This window comes from Leptodactylus fuscus, chromosome 5 (genome assembly GCF_031893055.1).
Source record: "Leptodactylus fuscus isolate aLepFus1 chromosome 5, aLepFus1.hap2, whole genome shotgun sequence".
Lineage (NCBI taxonomy): Eukaryota > Metazoa > Chordata > Amphibia > Anura > Leptodactylidae > Leptodactylus > Leptodactylus fuscus.
Window position 1 is genome coordinate 160,399,294 of NC_134269.1, and position 19,699 is coordinate 160,418,992.

The following is a 19,699-nucleotide window of genomic DNA, read 5'->3' on the forward strand; positions in this document are numbered from 1 at the left end:
GAGGGAGCCTCTAACCAGCCCAGTTTGGACCAATTAATGGTGGAGGGAGCCTCTAACCAGCCCAGTTTGGACCAATTAATGGTGGAGGGAGCCTCTAAACAGCCAAGTTTTGGGAAATTCATGGTGGAGGGAGCCTCTAACCAGCCCAGTTTGGACCAATTCATGGTGGAGGGAGCCTCTAAACAGCCCAGTTTGGGCAAATTCATGGTGGAGGGAGCCTCTAAAAAACCCAGTTTGGACCAATTCATGGTGGAGGGAGCCTCTAATTAGCCCAGTTTGGACCAATTAATTGTGGAGGGAGCCTCTAACCAGCCCAGTTTGGACCAATTAATGGTGGAGGGAGCCTCTAACCACCCCAGTTTGGGCAAATTCATGGTGGAGGGAGCCTCTAACCAGCCCAGTTTGGACCAATTAATGGTGGAGGGAGCCTCTAACCAGCCCAGTTTGGACCAATTAATGGTGGAGGGAGCCTCTAACCACCCCAGTTTGGACCAATTCATGGTGGAGGGAGCCTCTAACCAGCCCAGTTTGGACCAATTCATGGTGGAGGGAGCCTCTAAACAGCCCAGTTTGGGCAAATTCATGGTGGAGGGAGCCTCTAAAAAACCCAGTTTGGACCAATTCATGGTGGAGGGAGCCTCTAATTAGCCCAGTTTGGACCAATTAATTGTGGAGGGAGCCTCTAACCAGCCCAGTTTGGACCAATTAATGGTGGAGGGAGCCTCTAACCACCCCAGTTTGGACCAATTCATGGTGGAGGGAGCCTCTAACCACCCCAGTTTGGACCAATTCATGGTGGAGGGAGCCTCTAAACAGCCCAGTTTGGGCAAATTCATGGTGGAGGGAGCCTCTAACCAGCCCAGTTTGGACCAATTAATGGTGGAGGGAGCCTCTAAACAGCCCAGTTTGGGCAAATTCATGGTGGAGGGAGCCTCTAACCAGCCCAGTTTGGACCAATTAATGGTGGAGGGAGCCTCTAAACAGCCAAGTTTTGGGAAATTCATGGTGGAGGGAGCCTCTAACCAGCCCAGTTTGGACCAATTAATGGTGGAGGGAGCCTCTAACCACCCCAGTTTGGGCAAATTCATGGTGGAGGGAGCCTCTAACCAGCCCAGTTTGGACCAATTAATGGTGGAGGGAGCCTCTAAACAGCCCAGTTTGGGCAAATTCATGGTGGAGGGAGCCTCTAAACAGCCAAGTTTTGGGAAATTCATGGTGGAGGGAGCCTCTAACCAGCCCAGTTTGGACCAATTCATGGTGGAGGGAGCCTCTAAACAGCCCAGTTTGGGCAAATTCATGGTGGAGGGAGCCTCTAAAAAACCCAGTTTGGACCAATTCATGGTGGAGGGAGCCTCTAATTAGCCCAGTTTGGACCAATTAATTGTGGAGGGAGCCTCTAACCAGCCCAGTTTGGACCAATTAATGGTGGAGGGAGCCTCTAAAAAACCCAGTTTGGACCAATTCATGGTGGAGGGAGCCTCTAAACAGCCCAGTTTGGGCAAATTCATGGTGGAGGGAGCCTCTAACCAGCCCAGTTTGGACCAATTAATGGTGGAGGGAGCCTCTAAACAGCCAAGTTTTGGGAAATTCATGGTGGAGGGAGCCTCTAACCAGCCCAGTTTGGACCAATTAATGGTGGAGGGAGCCTCTAACCAGCCCAGTTTGGACCAATTAATGGTGGAGGGAGCCTCTAACCAGCCCAGTTTGGACCAATTAATGGTGGAGGGAGCCTCTAAACAGCCAAGTTTTGGGAAATTCATGGTGGAGGGAGCCTCTAACCAGCCCAGTTTGGACCAATTCATGGTGGAGGGAGCCTCTAAACAGCCCAGTTTGGGCAAATTCATGGTGGAGGGAGCCTCTAAAAAACCCAGTTTGGACCAATTCATGGTGGAGGGAGCCTCTAATTAGCCCAGTTTGGACCAATTAATTGTGGAGGGAGCCTCTAACCAGCCCAGTTTGGACCAATTAATGGTGGAGGGAGCCTCTAACCACCCCAGTTTGGGCAAATTCATGGTGGAGGGAGCCTCTAACCAGCCCAGTTTGGACCAATTAATGGTGGAGGGAGCCTCTAACCAGCCCAGTTTGGACCAATTAATGGTGGAGGGAGCCTCTAACCACCCCAGTTTGGACCAATTCATGGTGGAGGGAGCCTCTAACCAGCCCAGTTTGGACCAATTCATGGTGGAGGGAGCCTCTAAACAGCCCAGTTTGGGCAAATTCATGGTGGAGGGAGCCTCTAAAAAACCCAGTTTGGACCAATTCATGGTGGAGGGAGCCTCTAATTAGCCCAGTTTGAACCAATTAATTGTGGAGGGAGCCTCTAACCAGCCCAGTTTGGACCAATTAATGGTGGAGGGAGCCTCTAACCACCCCAGTTTGGACCAATTCATGGTGGAGGGAGCCTCTAACCACCCCAGTTTGGACCAATTCATGGTGGAGGGAGCCTCTAAACAGCCCAGTTTGGGCAAATTCATGGTGGAGGGAGCCTCTAACCAGCCCAGTTTGGACCAATTAATGGTGGAGGGAGCCTCTAAACAGCCCAGTTTGGGCAAATTCATGGTGGAGGGAGCCTCTAACCAGCCCAGTTTGGACCAATTAATGGTGGAGGGAGCCTCTAAACAGCCAAGTTTTGGGAAATTCATGGTGGAGGGAGCCTCTAACCAGCCCAGTTTGGACCAATTAATGGTGGAGGGAGCCTCTAACCACCCCAGTTTGGGCAAATTCATGGTGGAGGGAGCCTCTAACCAGCCCAGTTTGGACCAATTAATGGTGGAGGGAGCCTCTAAACAGCCCAGTTTGGGCAAATTCATGGTGGAGGGAGCCTCTAAACAGCCAAGTTTTGGGAAATTCATGGTGGAGGGAGCCTCTAACCAGCCCAGTTTGGACCAATTCATGGTGGAGGGAGCCTCTAAACAGCCCAGTTTGGGCAAATTCATGGTGGAGGGAGCCTCTAAAAAACCCAGTTTGGACCAATTCATGGTGGAGGGAGCCTCTAAACAGCCCAGTTTGGGCAAATTCATGGTGGAGGGAGCCTCTAACCAGCAGAGTTGGGGGAAATCAGGGTGGAGGGAGCCTAGTATTAGCAGAATTGTGCAACGCTTATGGTGGATGAGTATGAGGATGCGGAGGAATTGGAGAGGTTGAGTACAGACATGGAGTTTCATGTTGGGGTGCTTTACACAGGTGGGCACAAAAATGACGGCTCTACCCAGTGGTGGTTCATTTTTATCAAAGTGAGCCGGTCGGCACTCTCAGCTGACAGACGGGTGCGCTTGTCAGTGATGATGCCACCGGCTGCACTGAACACCCTCTCAGATAGGACGCTGGCGGCAGGACAGGACAGCACCTCCAAGGCATATAGGGCAAGTTCAAGCCACAGGTCCAACTTCGACACCCAATACGTGTAGGGCGCAGAGGGGTCGGAGAGGACAGGGCTGTGGTCGGAAAGGTATTCCCGCAACATGCGCCTATACTTCTCACGCCTGGTGACACTAGGACCCTCCGTGGCGGCACTTTGGCGAGGGGGTGCCATCAAGGTGTCCCAGACCTTAGACAGTGTGCCCCTCGTTTGTGTGGACCGGTGAGAACTTGGTTGCCTACTGGAGGAACTGCCCTCCCTGCCGCCAACGTCACATGCTGGAAACATCTCCATCATATTCTGCACCAATTGCCTGTGGCAAGCATTGATGCGATTGGCCCTCCCCTCTACCGGAATAAAAGACGAGATGTTGTTTTTATACCGGGGGTCAAGGATAGCAAAGATCCAGTACTGGTTGTCCTCCATGATTTTGACAATACGCTTGTCGGTTGTAAAGCACCCCAACATGAACTCAGCCATGTCTGCCACAGTGTTAGTTGGCATGACTCCTCTGGCCCCACCGGAAAGTTCAATCTCCATTTCCTCCTCATCCTCCATGTCTACCCATCCGCGCTGCAACAATGGGACGATTCGAAGTTGCCCGGAAGCCTCCTGTATCACCATCACATCATCGGACAACTCTTCTTCCTCCTCCTCCTCCTCCTCCTCCTCCATTAAACGCAGTGAAGCGGACAGATGTGTGGACCTACTCTCCAGCTGTGACGGATCGGATGCTATCCCTAACTCCTCTGTGTGATCTGAGTTATCCCTGATGTCAATCAGGGATTCTCTCAGAACACACAAGAGCGGGATTGTAAGGCTCACCATCGCATCCTCAGAGCTCACCCTCCTTGTGGACTCCTCAAAGACCCGTAGGATGTCACAAAGGTCTCTCATCCATGGCCACTCATGGATGTGAAACTGAGGCAGCTGACTTTGTGGCACCCTAGGGTTTTGTAGCTGGTATTCCATCAAAGGTCTCTGCTGCTCAACCACTCTATTCAACATCTGAAACGTTGAGTTCCAGCGTGTGGGGACGTCGCACAAAAGCCGGTGTTGTGGCACATGCAGGCGTTGCTGGAGAGATTTTAAGCTAGCAGCGGCTACTGTCGACTTGCGAAAGTGGGCGCACATGCGCCGCACTTTCACCAGTAGCTCTGGAACATTGGGGTAGCTCTTTAGGAAACGTTGCACCACTAGGTTGAAGACGTGGGCCAGGCATGGAACATGTTGGAGTCCGGCAAGCTCCAGAGCTGCTACCAGGTTCCGGCCGTTATCACAAACGACCATGCCTGGGCCCAGGTGCAGCGGCTCAAACCATATTGCCGTCTCATCGAGGAGGGCATCCCTCACCTCGGAGGCAGTGTGCTGTCTGTCCCCCAAGCTGATCAGCTTCAGCACAGCCTGCTGACGTCTACCAACGCCAGTGCTGCAACGTTTCCAACTCGTAGCTGGGGTCAATCTAACAGCGGAGGAGGAGGCGGTGGCGGAGGAGGAGGCGGTGGCGGAGGAGGAGGCGGTAGAGGAGGAGGAGGAGGAGGGGGGTGTTCTTCTCGTGTCCCTGCCAGGAATGTTAGGCGGGGAGACGAGGTACACCGGGCCAGTTTGGGAAGCAGTCCCAGCCTCAACTACATTCACCCAGTGTGCCGTCAGTGAAATGTAGCGTCCCTGTCCGCATGCACTTGTCCACGCGTCGGTGGTCAAGTGGACCTTTGTGCAAAGCGCGGAACTAAGGGCCCGCCTGATGTTGAGTGACACGTGCTGGTGCAAGGCGGGGACGGCACACCGGGAGAAGTAGTGACGGCTAGGGACGGCATAGCGAGGTGCCGCAGTTGCCATCAGGTCCAGGAAGGCGGGAGTTTCAACAAGCCGGAACGCCAACATCTCCTGGGCCAGCAGTTTAGCGATGTTGGCGTTCAAGGCTTGCGCGTGTGGGTGGTTAGCAGTGTATTTCTGCCGCCGCTCCAATGTCTGAGAGATGGTGGGTTGTTGTAAAGAAACGCCTGATGGTGCCTTTGATGGTGCAGGAGAAGGAGATAAGACAGGACCAGGGGAGGATGAGGTAGAAGTCAACAAAGTGGCGGAGGCAGATGAAGTGGTGTCCTGGCTCGTCCTCTGGAGTGCATCGCCAGCACAGTCAGCAGTGGCAGTGGCAGAGGCAGAGGCAGAGGCAGTGGCAGTGGCGTGAACGGCAGTCGGCCTTTGTCCTGCCGTTGCTGCCTGCCACTGATTCCAGTGCTTGGATTCCAAATGACGGCGCATTGAAGTGGTGGACAGGTTGCTCTTCTCAGAGCCCCTAATCAATTTCGAGAGGCAAATTGTGCAGACAACACTATATCTGTCCTCGGCGCATTCCTTGAAAAAACTCCACACCTTCGAGAAACGTGCCCTCGAGGTGGGAGTTTTTCGGGGCTGGGTACGAACTGGAACATCTTGGGAGATTCCGGGTGTGGCCTGGCTTCGCCTAAGCTGCTGACCTCTGCCTCTGCCTCTAGCTACCCTTTTTGGTGCTGCACCTGCCTCAACATCCACACTACTTTCCCCGCTTGACATCCCCCCTGTCCAGGTCGGGTCAGTGTCCTCATCATCCACCACTTCCTCTTCCAACTCCTGTCTCATCTCCTCCTCCCGCACAATGCGCCGGTCAACTGGATGCCCTGACGGCAACTGCGTCACATCATCGTCGATGAGGGTGGGTTGCTGGTCATCCACCACCAAATCGAACGGAGATGGAGGAGACTCTAGTGTTTGAGCATCTGGATACAGATGCTCCTCTGTTAGGTTCGTGGAATCGTGACGTGGAGAGGCAGGTTGAGGGACAATGAAAGGAGCGGAGAACAGCTCTGGGGAGCAGGGACAGTTTGGGTTATTGTTCTGTAAAGCTTCGGAATTTTGGGAGGAAGGAAGACAAGACTGTTGGGTAATAGGAGGAGAGGAGGCAGAGTCTGACTGGCTGCTGGACAATGTGCTGTAAGCGTTCTCTGACAGCCATTGCAAGACCTGTTCCTGGTTCTCGGGCCTACTAAGGTTTGTACCCTGCAGTTTAGTTAATGTGGCAAGCAACCCTGGCACTGTGGAGTGGCGCAATGCTTGCTGCCCCACAGGAGTAGGCACGGGACGCCCTGTGGCTTCACTGCTACCTTGCTCCCCAGAACCATTCCCCCGACCTCGCCCACGGCCTCGTCCACGTCCCTTTCCGGGAGCCTTGCGCATTTTGAATTCCTAGTTAGAAATTGGCACTGTATACCAGTAGTAAAAATTGTGGGTGCACGTAACCCCAATATATTCTTTGAATTCCCAGTCAGACACTGGCACTATATGGCAGTAGCAAGAAATGAGGGTATTTGTATTCCCAATATACTCTTTGAATTCCCAGTCAGACAATGGCACTGTATACCAGTAGTAAAAATTGTGGGTGCACGTAACCCCAATATATTCTTTGAATTCCCAGTCAGAAACTGGCACTATATGGCAGTAGCAAGAAATGAGGGTATTTGTATTCCCAATATACTCTTTGAATTCCCAGTCAGACAATGGCACTGTATACCAGTAGTAAAAATTGTGGGTGCACGTAACCCCAATATATTCTTTGAATTCCCAGTCAGACACTGGCACTATATGGCAGTAGCAAGAAATGAGGGTATTTGTATTCCCAATATACTCTTTGAATTCCCAGTCAGACAATGGCACTGTATACCAGTAGTAAAAATTGTGGGTGCACGTAACCCCAATATATTCTTTGAATTACCAGTCAGAAACTGGCACTATATGGCAGTAGCAAGAAATGAGGGTATTTATAACCCCAATATATTCTTTGAATTCCCAGTCAGACAATGGCACTGTATACCAGTAGTAAAAATTGTGGGTGCACGTAACCCCAATATATTCTTTGAATTCCCAGTCAGAAACTGGCACTATATGGCAGTAGCAAGAAATGAGGGTATTTATAACCCCAATATATTCTTTGAATTCCCAGTCAGACAATGGCACTGTATACCAGTAGTAAAAATTGTGGGTGCACGTAACCCCAATATATTCTTTGAATTCCCAGTCAGAAACTGGCACTATATGGCAGTAGCAAGAAATGAGGGTATTTGTATTCCCAATATACTCTTTGAATTCCCAGTCAGACAATGGCACTGTATACCAGTAGTAAAAATTGTGGGTGCACGTAACCCCAATATATTCTTTGAATTCCCAGTCAGAAACTGGCACTATATGGCAGTAGCAAGAAATGAGGGTATTTGTATTCCCAATATACTCTTTGAATTCCCAGTCAGACAATGGCACTGTATACCAGTAGTAAAAATTGTGGGTGCACGTAACCCCAATATATTCTTTGAATTCCCAGTCAGACACTGGCACTATATGGCAGTAGCAAGAAATGAGGGTATTTGTATTCCCAATATACTCTTTGAATTCCCAGTCAGACAATGGCACTGTATACCAGTAGTAAAAATTGTGGGTGCACGTAACCCCAATATATTCTTTGAATTCCCAGTCAGAAACTGGCACTATATGGCAGTAGCAAGAAATGAGGGTATTTATAACCCCAATATATTCTTTGAATTCCCAGTCAGACAATGGCACTGTATACCAGTAGTAAAAATTGTGGGTGCACGTAACCCCAATATATTCTTTGAATTCCCAGTCAGAAACTGGCACTATATGGCAGTAGCAAGAAATGAGGGTATTTGTATTCCCAATATACTCTTTGAATTCCCAGTCAGACAATGGCACTGTATACCAGTAGTAAAAATTGTGGGTGCACGTAACCCCAATATATTCTTTGAATTCCCAGTCAGAAACTGGCACTATATGGCAGTAGCAAGAAATGAGGGTATTTATAACCCCAATATATTCTTTGAATTCCCAGTCAGACAATGGCACTGTATACCAGTAGTAAAAATTGTGGGTGCACGTAACCCCAATATATTCTTTGAATTCCCAGTCAGAAACTGGCACTATATGGCAGTAGCAAGAAATGAGGGTATTTGTATTCCCAATATACTCTTTGAATTCCCAGTCAGACAATGGCACTGTATACCAGTAGTAAAAATTGTGGGTGCACGTAACCCCAATATATTCTTTGAATTCCCAGTCAGACACTGGCACTATATGGCAGTAGCAAGAAATGAGGGTATTTGTATTCCCAATATATTCTTTGAATTCCCAGTCAGACAATGGCACTGTATACCAGTAGTAAAAATTGTGGGTGCACGTAACCCCAATATATTCTTTGAATTACCAGTCAGAAACTGGCACTATATGGCAGTAGCAAGAAATGAGGGTATTTGTATTCCCAATATATTCTTTGAATTCCCAGTCAGACAATGGCACTGTATACCAGTAGTAAAAATTGTGGGTGTATATAGCCCCAATTCTATTGCTAGGGGACTTGCAGGGTATTTCTGGGGTGAAGGTGGGGGGGCACACCGTTGGAACGGGTATCGGGGTATATATCGGGTATACGGGAATACACTGACAGTGTATTCCATTCAGGATCCTGGGAAAGCTGGGTTGCGGCGATTGAGCCCGTCAGTGCCACGTTACACTGACAAGCTTCTCCCTGGAATTTAGCTCTTACAAGAGCTGTTGGTTGTCTTCTCCTTCCTATCCTAGCCTGTCCCTGCCTACCCAGAATCTAAGCCCTAGCTAGCTGGACGGAAACCTCCGTCCTCGGTGAATTGCAAGCTCAGAATGACGCGAAGCTGGGCGTCGCTGTTCTTTTAAATTAGAGGTCACATGTTTTCGGCAGCCAATGGGTTTTGCCTACTTTTTTCAACGTCACCGGTGTCGTAGTTCCTGTCCCACCTACCCAGCGCTGTTATTGGAGCAAAAAAGGCGCCAGGGAAGGTGGGAGGGGAATCGAGTAATGGCGCACTTTACCACGCGGTGTTCGATTCGATTCGAACATGCCGAACAGCCTAATATCCGATCGAACATGAGTTCGATAGAACACTGTTCGCTCATCTCTAGTGTTTACAAGAGAAATCAGCAGAATATTAAAAGATTCTATGAATAAATGTGCATGAAATAACTAAAATGTGTCCAAAAACAACACAATATAAAAGACCAAGTTATGCTCAGCTGAGTGAGATTTTGTTCACGCCGACGGGAGGAGGAAGCCAAGAAGTGGAGCAGAAGGAGCCAACTTCTATCAAGAAGGGGGCAGGGTGATGCAGGTCCTGCTGATGACGCGGGAGTGCTCAGAGCACAGGGGGGCCTAAGACCTAAGCCTAAGACCTCATGTAGTGGGCTGCAGCATAAAAGCTCTGCGAGAAAAAATCCACAGTGGCATCACGGTTTTTCCCGCAGCACTTTTCACAGAAAGTCCACAGAGATTTCAAAAATTCTTTGTAGATTTTGTGACAGTTTTTCGAGCCAACAGTGGATTGAGTAATAAGTAGAAGTATAATAGTTTCCTTTATATTTTCCAGTCCATTTGTACCCATTCTTGGCTTACGGTCAAAGAACCGTTGCAAAATCTGTAAGGTGGCGTTCACACTAGCGTCGGTGTCCGACAGCTAGTGTCTGATGCTAATGTCCGCGCAAGATATTAGCATCAGACACTAGCTGCGTCCGTTACAATTTGCATAATTTAAATGGGACACCATGTAGTGTCCTTTAGTGTCCGTGGGTGTCCTTAAGTGTCCGTTTACAAAGATGTCCGATTTTTCAAGCGGACAGCTAAATCCTGCAGCCTTACGGAAAAAACCTGTGGCATTTTACAGTCCCTGCAAAATGTATGGGATTCTTGCGAATCTCATCCACACATTGCAGAAAAATACTGTTGGCAGATAAGCTGTGAATTCCAAAACCGTTGTGATGCATTGCTACCGCCATTTTTCTTTTTTTTGCTGAGGCCTGCTTTGTGGTGCCTTAGCCTTAAAAGTTTTTTAGTAGCATTCTGTGATATAAAAAAAAAAATTAAATATGTGAAAAACAGACATGCTGTTCCTCCTCTTTTCTTTATATTTTCCGGGATATAAAATAATAAAAACATGCAAAAATAAAAATAACATAAAAGTAAAGCCCTAAGGCTATGTTCACTGAAAAAAAATATACAAAAATTAGTTGAATAACCCAAATCAAAAAAATGTTATAGTCCTCAAAACCACATGTCCAAAAAAAAAAAAAAAAAAACCTAAAAGTTCCTGAACCAGAGAAATTGGCCCGGTACTGAAGTGGTTAATGAAGGAAGCCCAAACTGTTTACTTATAAACCTTCTCGATAAAACTATAGACTTCATACAGTATGAAATAAAAACTGCTTCTCCATTTTCAAGAACACTTTTATCTGATGGGTCATGAAATCAAAAGATGGTCCAGTAGATTCTGTATCTCATGGCGTCTATGTAGGTGGTAGACACTGCACTCTCAGTACTCCAAGATACATGAAGCCAGTCATCTGTCACTGATAGCTCAGCAATATTCTACCATGGTAACTTAACCTAAAAACCTGAATTAAGAATTCAAGAGCAGCTCCTGTTGTAACAAGCGCATAGTAACTAATAGGATTCTCTCTGCCACAACAAGTACAAGTAAATATGATTACAATAGTTGCAATATAATATCTGACATTAAAAACCCTGACAGTGCTCACTCCTAGGTCCTTGCCTTTTTTCCTCTATTGCCCCAATATACATGCTGATATTAATTATATATCTGTGCAAGTAACATCACCTCTGTAGTACTACATAACACTGTCAGCAGTCTCTTAACCAGCATGGGACTGGCCTACCATAGGACCAGAGAAACCTCTGGTGAGCCCACCTCATTGCACTTCGTACAGTGCTGCAGAGCCTCAAAAGAGTAAGCGCCACCATCAGCATGGACAATATACAGAAAGGAAGTGTAAGGGAATTGCTAGTTGTGCAATTCCCTAGTGCTGCTGCTAGAACAATGGAAGAAGGGAAGACAGAGACAGTGAGCCCTTAACTTGACCCAGCCCCTGTCCCTACCTAATTACCACAACTGTCTTAATGACAGGAGCAATCAGATGGCGATCCCTTCTCTGAATAAGTGTACACAGAACAAGACAAACAACACAAAAGCAGAGTCAGCAAGCCAAAGGGTTGGAAACAATTGAGCAACGCAGTACAGATTCGAAATCCAAGAGAATAGTCAAAGGGTTAGCAGAGTTCAGAATACAATAATAGCAGAAAGAGGAGCTTTGCAGGGACAGTCTCAGGACAGAGTCACAATAACCAGAAAACCTGTGTGGGCTGATGACCTGTATATAGGAAGTCCAGGACCTGCCCCAGACTTGGCTGGTAGACAGGCTGTCAATCACACAGGAAAGGCTAAGATTAACTATTTGGTGAACAGAGGGAAACAAGGTACAGGAGATGGGTGTGGTGGAAATTCAATTACAGTGGAGAGGTAATAGAGCAGTGTTCAGACAGAGTAACAAAAAACTCTACGCAAAGAATCAAACTGAACACGGCTCCTGTGCCGCATTGTATGGGCAGAGGGTGGCGCAGAGGCTCAAAAAGGCAGAGACGTTACTGGAAGGCTATTTTTCAAAACTGCCAGAGAACTATGTATGTACTATAACAGACCTATCAGGACCCTCACTTTACAGACTCTTTCTTCACCCCCTCGCCTTCACACAGTGCAAAGACTGCTATGTAGCCAGGACTGGCAGGAGGGAGAAGGGAGACTGGCGCCTGACATAGGAAGAACACTTTTTGCAACACTTGACTATTGAGTGATAGCTGCATCCACAAGATGGCACACAGTTCAATGTATTGCTTTGGACTACAGCTGTAAGGTAGATCAATAGTTAAAATCAATTGGTCATGTTAAAAAAAAGAATGTAGGTTAACTTTTACCTAACAGCTTCTCAGTACAAAGCAAGTACTTGGAGACTCCTTCCAGAAGCTTTGCTATCATCAGTACCCGTAACGTAAATCACAAGACACCTTTATCATTCACGGAAGAGAATACAGGAGTACATTAATATTTCAGTAGAATTTGGCTGCAAGATATTAACATGAGTGCTGCACATTGCCCTTATCAGCCATTACAGATTTGGCTAACCTGCCAGTGGAGTCTTCTACAGGGCTACTGATAGTAGGTTAGGATTAAGAATAATGTCTTCCCCACCTACAATCCCAAATATAAAACACATTATAACATTATAGCAAAATAAATGATGGCTATAAAAATGAACTTGTAGGTTCACTTATTACGTAACAGGTGGGGGCGTTAAAGGGGTTGTCCAGGATAAACTGAAAATGAATCCCTAAACTAAACCCCCTCTCCAACCTAACTTAGAATTGACTTTATTGAAAAAACAAAAAAACAACTATATTTACCTATATACCAGGGACAATCATGTGACCGCCCCAGGCACATTTTCTGATGACCCGGTAACATTCCGATTCCACATTTTCAAACACGAGGCATCCCCAATGATCCCCCTTGTCCCCATCATACTTACCTATTTTCAGTTTTCTGGTATGAAGTGTTACTTCCTCCACTTCTGCCAGTGCCTGCGCAATAGAGCTGTATAGTAAACTTACTGGCAGAACTGAACAGCGCATATTATGCATGCAAAAGAAGTCCACACAAGAAGATCCCAGCGGGACTGAGGAAACTGATCTCCAGGACACAGAAGACAGGTAAGTATGATTGCAGGGGGGGGCGTAGGTAGGTAGGTAGATGGATAGGGCTAGTAGTCCACGCACTAGCTAGGGAAATAGAGAGGGGGTGTGAGAGGAGGATCATGGGAGCTGAAGGCTAAGACAGCAGGAAGCTAGGGAACCATGGAAACAAATGTAGAGGATACCAGGAGGTCCCAGAGAAAGACAGAAGTCACTCAAAACACTGCTAAAGGTATTTTGGTGTAATTATTAACCCATTAATAGCACTACATTTTCTTAAAAAAAAATTTAAGTAAGTTTTTTTGCCCGGAAAACCCTTTTAAACTGAACGGGGCTACTGGTGGGGGATATTAAACTGTATGGTAACATTGGTGGGGGGACATTATACTGTACGGAGCTACTGGTGGGGGACATTAAACTGTGAGACCACTGCTAGGTGACATTGAACTGTACAGGGACACTGGAAGGAATGCCGCCCATCAAGTTTAAATTTTTTGAAGTCCCTGAAATAGTGAATGATGTCATGTATCTCAGTCTTACCATTTTTACAAGATTATTGAATGTATTTTAATTAAGCTCCTTGCACATAAATAGAGATGAGCGAGTACTGTTCGGATCAGCCGATCCGAACAGCACGCTCGCATAGAAATGAATGGACGTAGCCGGTACGCAGGGGGTTAAGCGGCCGGCCGCCGTCAAAGCGGAAGTACCAGGTGCATCCATTCATTTCTATGGAGCGTGCTGTTCGGATCGGCTGATCCCAACAGTACTCGCTCATCTCTACACATGAACGTGAAGACCAGATTTGTAATGGATGTTTTGTTAAGGTCCATATAGTAAAACAAAGAATATGTTCTATTTTTGTCCATTTTTTGCTTTCAGTCCCAGATTTACATGGGGTATATTATCTAACAGATGGATGTGATAAGTGATGTTTTATAGGCATATAATGACAAACAATATAGGTAACCTTCAAAAATTATTGAAAATGTAGTCTAGCCTGTATGGTGCGTTTTTTCCTCTGTGAAAGAATGTTCCCAGTGAAAGAACATATTTCAGTGTTATTGGACGTTGTCAGTCTGAACAACCAATAAAGACTAGAATGACGTTGTGTCATTGTGACGAGAATTCACGAGACCACTGTATATTAAAGGCTGTTCAGCCATCAGCGTAATTCTGTCTACTGTGTATGGCCACCCTGCAATTGTTGCACCTACTAGGAGTAAATGAGAAAACCATTGTCACACGACTCTTGTACAACTTGCTCCTATTGGGCAGTATAAGTTATATGACATAAGTTGTGCAACAGTTGTATCATTTAGCTTCAGTTGCACAACTTAACTGCAAGGTGTCGTGTAAACCCTTGCCTACCGGTCAGCACATTTTGTGCCAAAAGTGTTATGTTAATTTTTAATCCTGGAAGCCTCTTCATATAGGTTTTCTGTTTTGAACAATCTTTTTGCCAGAAGGGTTCCCCTGACAATATGTAGGCGTCCTACACCTGAGACCCCGGGGCTTAGCAGTAACCTGGCGGTAAGCGCTCAATTTCCAATGACAAAGTAGAGGAAATGAATTGTACACGTGCTCAGTAGACAAGGGAGCCGCATGTTACCTTAGAAGCAGCTTTCTGCTATCCTCTAGATTGCAAGGAATAGGCTGAGCTACTGAATTCCAAAGTTATTACTGAAGACATATGACAGGGTCTTTATGGAACTAGGGGCCTATAAATTGGTCTTACACAGAGGGCCATCAGTGGCGTAACTAGGAACGGCAGGGCCATGTAGCGAACTTTTGACATGGGCCCCTCCCAACTGACACCGAAGACCCCGACTGACTCCCCCCCACATTTCTGCACGCACTATTGTGCCCCATAATAGCCCCTGCACACAGTATTATACCCCATAGTGGCCTCTGCTCTGCACACAGTATTATATCCCATAGTGGCCCCTTCACCCAGTATTATGCCCCATTGTGGACATCCATGAACAATTATTATACTCTGGGGTCTTTTCAGACCCCAGAGTATAAGAATTGGAGACCCAGGGAAGGATACAATCATAAAAAAACACTGTTACTTACCTATCCCTGGCTCCGCTGCACTCCCCGCTGATGGCAGCTATCTTCAATGATGTCTGGGACATCACGTGAGCCAGGGAACCTGCATCGCAATGCATAAGGATGTAGGCCCCGCTCATGTGACATCACAGAAGTAGGCCTGAAGCCTGCCCGGAGAGCTAAGTAACAATATTTTTGTGTTACCTCTCCTGGGCCTACAATGATTACACTTGGGGTCTGAAAAGACCCCCACGTATAATAATAGTGTTTGTGAGGCCCATGGCATCACTTACCTATCCTGGCTCCTGCCAGGATAGGTAAGTAAATAGGGCCTGTTACTTGCTGGTTAACTCCGGTAACGGTGTATAAACCCCCCCAAAAAGCAGCGGTAGCGGTTGTCACCGAGCCCCCTAATGTCAAAATTCACTCAATGTGTCGATTTATCTGTTATGTACCCAGCTTAAACGTATGAACTTAGAGTAGGGGAGTAAATCCTACCCAAAAAGGGACAATAAAATATAACCTTTATTGGTAAAATTATTAATTAATTAATTAATTTTACCAATAAAGGTTATATTTTATTGTCCCTTTTTGGGTAGGATTTACTCCCCTACTCTAAGTTCATACGAGCCCCCTAATGTCCCAAGCCCTGTGGCAGCCACTACCACTGCTACGCCTGTAGTTACACCACTGCTTGTCATCCTCTAGAAATCAAATAATCCTTTTTTTCAACAAAAGCCAGGGGTAAATTGAGCAGAAGGTAAAATTCTTAATACTTCCAATTCCTTCTTTAGGCTAAGGCCCAACATGGCGCCCCACAGCAAATAAAAAGCAATGCAGGGAAAAAAACGGTTGTTCCCTCAGCACTTTAGACAGAAAGATCGCAGAGGTTTCCTCTGTGGATTCTTTGTTTCAATTCTAAGTATAGGGAAACTGCTGGTGTTTCCATAGGTGTAGTTGACATGCTGCGATTGTGGTTTTTACTGCAAAGTGGGCATGGGATCTACACTTTGCTCTGTCTGAGAAGGAGAAAGAAAGAAAGAAAGAAAGAAAGAAAGAAAGAAAGAAAGAAAGAAAGAAAGAAAGAAAGAAAGAAAGAAAGAAAGAAAGAAAGAAAGGTTATATTGTTGCAATCCAACACAATCCTATATATATATATATATATATATATATATATATATATATATATATATATATATATACAGTCCTATGAAAAAGTTTGGGCACCCCTATTAATCTTAATAATTTTTAGTTCTAAATATTTTGGTATTTGCAACAGCCATTTCAGTTTGATATATCTAATAACTGATGGACACAGTAATATTTCAGGATTGAAATGAGGTTTATTGTACTAACAGAAAATGCGCAATATGCATTAAACCAAAATTTGACCGGTGCAAAAGTATGGGCACCTCAACAGAAAAGTGACATTAATATTTAGTACATCCTCCTTTTGCAAAGATAACAGCCTCTAGTCGCTTCCTGTAGCTTTTAATCAGTTCCTGGATCCTGGATAAAGGTATTTTGGACAAACAATTCAAGTTCAGTTAAGTTTGATGGTCGCCGAGCATAGACAGCCCGCTTCAAATCATCCCACAGATGTTCAATGATATTCAGGTCTGGGGACTGGGATGGCCATTCCAGAACATTGTAATTGTTCCTCTGCATGAATGCCTGAGGATTTGGAGCGGTGTTTTGGATCATTGTCTTGCTGAAATATCCATCCCCGGCGTAACTTCAACTTCATCACTGATTCTTGAACATTATTCTCAAGAATCTGCTGATGCTGAGTGGAATCCATGCGACCCTCAACTTTAACAAGATTCCCGATGCCGGCATTGGCCACACAGCCCCAAAGCATGATGGAACCTCCACCAAATTTTACAGTGGGTAGCATGTGTTTTTCTTGGAATGCTGTTTCTTTTTGGACGCCATGCATAACGCCTTTTTTTATAACCAAACAACTCAATTTTTGTTTCCAAAATGAAGCTACCTTGTCCAAATGTGCTTTTTCATACCTCAGGCAACTCTATTTGTGGCGTACGTGCAGAAACTGCTTCTTTCTCATCACTCTCCCATACAGCTTCTCCTTGTGCAAAGTGCGCTGTATTGCTGACCGATGCACAGTGACACCATCTGCAGCAAGATGATGCTGCAGCTCTTTGGAGGTGGTCTGTGGATTGTCCTTGACTGTTCTCACCATTCTTCTTCTCTGCCTTTCTGATATTTTTCTTGGCCTGCCACTTCTGGGCTTAACAAGAACTGTCCCTGTGGTCTTCCATTTCCTTACTATGTTCCTCACAGTGGAAACTGACAGGTTAAATCTCTGAGACAACGTTTTGTATCCTTCCCCTGAACAACTATGTTGAATAATCTTTGTTTTCAGATCATTTGAGAGCGGGCTGTCCATGTTCGGCGACCATCAAACTAAACTGAATTTGAATTGTTTTGTAAAGAGGAATGGTCCAAAATACCTTCATCCAGGATCCAGGAACTGATTAAAAGCTACAGGAAGCAACTAGAGGCTGTTATCTTTGCAAAAGGAGGATGTACTAAATATTAATGTCACTTTTCTGTTGAGGTGCCCATATTTTTGCACCGGTCAAATTTTGGTTTAATGCATATTGCGCATTTTCTGTTAGTACAATAAACCTCATTTCAATCCTGAAATATTACTGTGTCCATCAGTTATTAGATATATCAAACTGAAATGGCTGTTGCAAACACCAAAATATTTAGAACTAAAAATGATTAAGATTAATAGGGGTGCCCAAACTTTTTCATAGGACTGTATATAAAGCCCATCTACAGCGGACATGCTGCGATTTCAAAAACTGTTGCATTATTATAATTCACAGCAATGCCAATTATACGCTGCTGTTTTCTGTATAGATATAATAGAGTCTGAAAATCAGCAGAGGAAAACTCTGTAGATTCTCTGCAAAAATGTTGCGGAAAAAAAAAAGCATTGTCTTTTGGCGACGTTTTTCAGCTGCAGCTCGCTACGTGAGGCCTTACCCTAAAAGATATTTCAGTAGAAGTCAGAAGGGCTGTAGAAATAGCAGTCTGGTAGTTAGTATGACAGATTATTGTGCCTACAGCTTGCATTGTAGTGCTTATAAGTGCTTGCAAATGTTTAACAAAACCCAATTACATGATAGAGAATACTTTTACATATATTGCATTGCAGCTGGGGAGGATGACGTCACTGGCAGAATATACATAGGAAAACTTGCTCTAGCGCCGCCTTTTAGAAGGTCGCTCCCCAGACAGACTATCCCCTTCAAGCATACAATGTCATTACCTATTGGCAGCAAGCTTGTTTGCAATGAATCCTCCTGGTATCTGCGTCACAATATATCCCCAAAAAAATGATCCATGGATCAAGCCGACAGTTTCTGGATCCCAATTAAATTGAGCTTCCTGTAAAGAGGTGTTAGATAGAGCACTATGAATGAAACGTGTTAGGCACTTTTATAAAACAATACATCTACCATAGGGTTGGGTCTCAAATATTGAGAAAAATGCAAGAATTTTTAATCCATTTAACTGCAGAAGAAATGTAACGCCCTAAACGTTTTTAGCATTGGAATGATAAATATTCTGTCTTCGTTTTTAATTTACTACAGAAAGGAACCATCTCAGTGGATTGACAAGAATACATGGTCTTTGGGGAAGGAATTGTTTGACATAGACCACAAGGGTTAGAATGTGACACCAATGATTCTCACCTGAATCTCCGGTTTTCCATCGACATAAACAGTACTGTTATTCACCATTTCCACAATGGCCACACCAAGGTTACATCTAATTCCAAAGGAAATACAAAATCCCAGTCCACTCATAATGGCAATGATGTAACGCTTAGGCAGCCCACAGCAGTAGCAGTCAAATCTGGGTGGTGACTGGGTGGGCACGTGTACTGGTTGTCCATCTTCATTCAGTTCTATGTTGTCCTCTTCAACATTTCTTCCATCAATTTTCCTTGAAGGAAGAGAACATGTGTTATTTTGGTTATTGCCCCTATGTATGCCCGTATTGCCCCTATGTATGTTTTTTTATTGGCAGTAATGTACATTGACATATATTGATATGTTGACTGTGGAACTTGTCACAATTATAAATGCAGGTAGTATTTATCCTCAATGTGAGATTTACTATTCAAAGTTACTTCTCAGGGCACATTTATAGCATTATCCACAGCATACAGTTTGGATAGCACAACACAATAACACAATAGCTCAGAAGTATATAGATGTGATTGGTATTATAAGGTTCATCATTGAAAACAATGGACTGATAATGTATATGATTGAGTATAAGCTTTGACCATTGATGTCTATACAATACTGCCACTGACAATGAAATTTTCATAGACTGACCTATGTTACATAAAATAAATTATAATAATGTATATGAATGCTTTGGCCATAGCATAAGCTTTGACCATCAATGTCTATACAATTACATTCTCATAGAGAGACCTATAGTACACAATATAAATTGCAACAATTCCATTGACATAGTCAAACTTTTTCATTAAAAATCTAAACGTGAAAGACCTTATTACACTTTATTACACATCCTGTGACACTGATATGCTGATACAAAAAAAACCTAAAAAAACATACAAATAATGCATAGTAATGAAAAAAGACAAAATCTAATCCTAAATC

The 19,699-nt window shown here is 45.1% G+C and overlaps 1 protein-coding gene across 1 annotated transcript in view; it reads right to left on the reverse strand.

The window, feature by feature from the left end:
* SLC17A8 (solute carrier family 17 member 8) overlaps positions 1 to 19,699 on the reverse strand; it is a 35,507-nt gene that overhangs the window by 14,401 nt on the left and 1,407 nt on the right. Inside the window, exons 2-3 of the mRNA XM_075274619.1 lie at positions 18,755 to 19,007; positions 18,328 to 18,446 (exon numbers count right to left, since the gene is read on the reverse strand). Coding sequence (XP_075130720.1) covers positions 18,328 to 18,446; positions 18,755 to 19,007 — 372 coding nt within the window. The remainder of the gene's footprint in view (positions 1 to 18,327; positions 18,447 to 18,754; positions 19,008 to 19,699) is intronic.